General features: G+C 42.5%; 1 protein-coding gene across 1 annotated transcript; it reads right to left on the bottom strand.

Annotated features, from left to right (window-relative positions):
* Nucleotides 1-49: 49 nt before the first annotated feature.
* On the bottom strand, nucleotides 50-1,469 carry LOC110444066 (ryanodine receptor-like; the record flags this gene model as incomplete). The annotated part of the gene is made up of 4 exons (XM_021488490.1): nucleotides 50-260; nucleotides 485-674; nucleotides 817-1,055; nucleotides 1,336-1,469. Coding segments are annotated over 4 exons (774 nt in total), but the record flags the coding sequence as incomplete, so codon positions are not given.
* Between the last annotated feature and the right edge of the window lie 211 nt (nucleotides 1,470-1,680).

The raw sequence follows: 1,680 nt of genomic DNA, 5'->3' as shown, positions 1-1,680 counted from the left end.
CCTGGTACACAGTCCCATACTCATTAGATACTTAGACTAACTGACTCACATTGGCAGTATCCACAGGGTTTGGCACAAATGGTGTGTATTCACATATCTCTGTTGGACCACAGATGATGTTGCGACTGACATCTCCAAACATGAAGCATGGCTCAACCTTGACCTTTTCTTTGGGGAGGAGACACTCCACCACTGGAGAGTGGTTGTCGGGGGGACCATACTTCAGGCGTCCATGCTCACCACCCAGTAAGAACCGACAACTGTAGCAAGGGTATAAACATGGTGAAAATGGTATCTAAAAGAAAGTCTTAGCTGGAGAAGGGGTTCTATTGACTAGACACAAGGATTTGTACCAACAACCATAATTTCACATGACCTTGACTCAATTATCACATTAACCTTTGACCTTTACTAACCATCATGACATGTGCAAAAGTCAATATGATAGGTAAAATAGAAATCCAAGAAACCATTTATGGTTTACCTTGTGCTGGCAGACATGGATATGACAGGAAAAAAGAGACCATTAATGTTGAAGTCTTTGAAAATGCCTGGCACCCTAATCCCATTGACGGAGAAAGTGATCTGAGGCACAGCAAGGTCAAGGCTGCAGCCGACCACATCACCTTGTTTGAATGTTTGACTTTCTCCCTTCACCTGCTTTGGGCGACCACCTGTAAAACAGAGCAATAACAATTACCAGACAATGGGTTGTAGATCTTACAGGATAGTAAATACCTGTAATAATATTCCAGTTAATTAGTAGAACTGGTGGAAAATGAAGAATACACAAAAACAAAATCAGGCATAACTCACCTGTCCAAAGACTTTGTCCATCAAAAGCATAAGAATACAGGTTGTCTCCTGCCCCATTGGCTCCCCATTTCTCACCACCCCCTGGGTGGGGCACAAAACCATAAGTGTTTGCCCAGCCCACCCTGAGGACAGGCGGAAGGTGTGACACAACCTCCAGGTGGTCCAGCATCACCTCAAAGTACCACCGCTTGTACATGGACGAGCCGTTCAGGATACCAACATACACATTGGGCTTCATACTGGTCACAAAATACAACATGTTAAATGTCTGAAGAATGCCATTGAAAAAATTCATCTGAGGTAGCTTGATTCTCTATCTCTTGTTTTTATTCCATCACAATTTTCAACAATTTGCAAATTTATGTAACACAGACGGCTATATTAAGTTAATATCCTGTTTACTTCAGAGAATGGACTCTGTAGTCTAACAGTTCTCTGGTTTAATAAATTCACTGTATGCAACTTCACCTTAAAGTGGTCTACTATTACTTATATCAATAAGGATATTAGGAGGGGTACCTGCTGACATGGTTGATGAGCTTGGTTTGTAGAAGTAAGTCACAGCCAGGTAACAAGTTATCACAGATCAGATTTTGGTTGGTTCTCACTGCTACTCCATTACCCACACAGAGCGAGCAAAGCACATCCAGCACCTAAGGACAAGGTCAAAGATAGATGGAATCAAGTCAAACTTACATGTCAAGGCCAGACATGGCATCTAGTCAAGTGTAGACGTCAAGGCCAGACACAGCATAAAGTCAAGCATAGATGTCAAGGCCAGACATGGCATCAAGTCAAGTGTAGATGTCAAGGCCAGATACAGCATTAAGTGAAACACAGATGTCAAGGTCAGACACAGCATCA

The sequence above is a fragment of the Mizuhopecten yessoensis genome, unplaced genomic scaffold (genome assembly GCF_002113885.1).
Source record: "Mizuhopecten yessoensis strain PY_sf001 unplaced genomic scaffold, ASM211388v2 hete_35993858, whole genome shotgun sequence".
In the NCBI taxonomy this organism is placed as follows: domain Eukaryota; kingdom Metazoa; phylum Mollusca; class Bivalvia; order Pectinida; family Pectinidae; genus Mizuhopecten; species Mizuhopecten yessoensis.
Note: the sequence above shows the minus strand (reverse complement) of the source record. Positions and strands in the feature narration are given on the sequence as shown.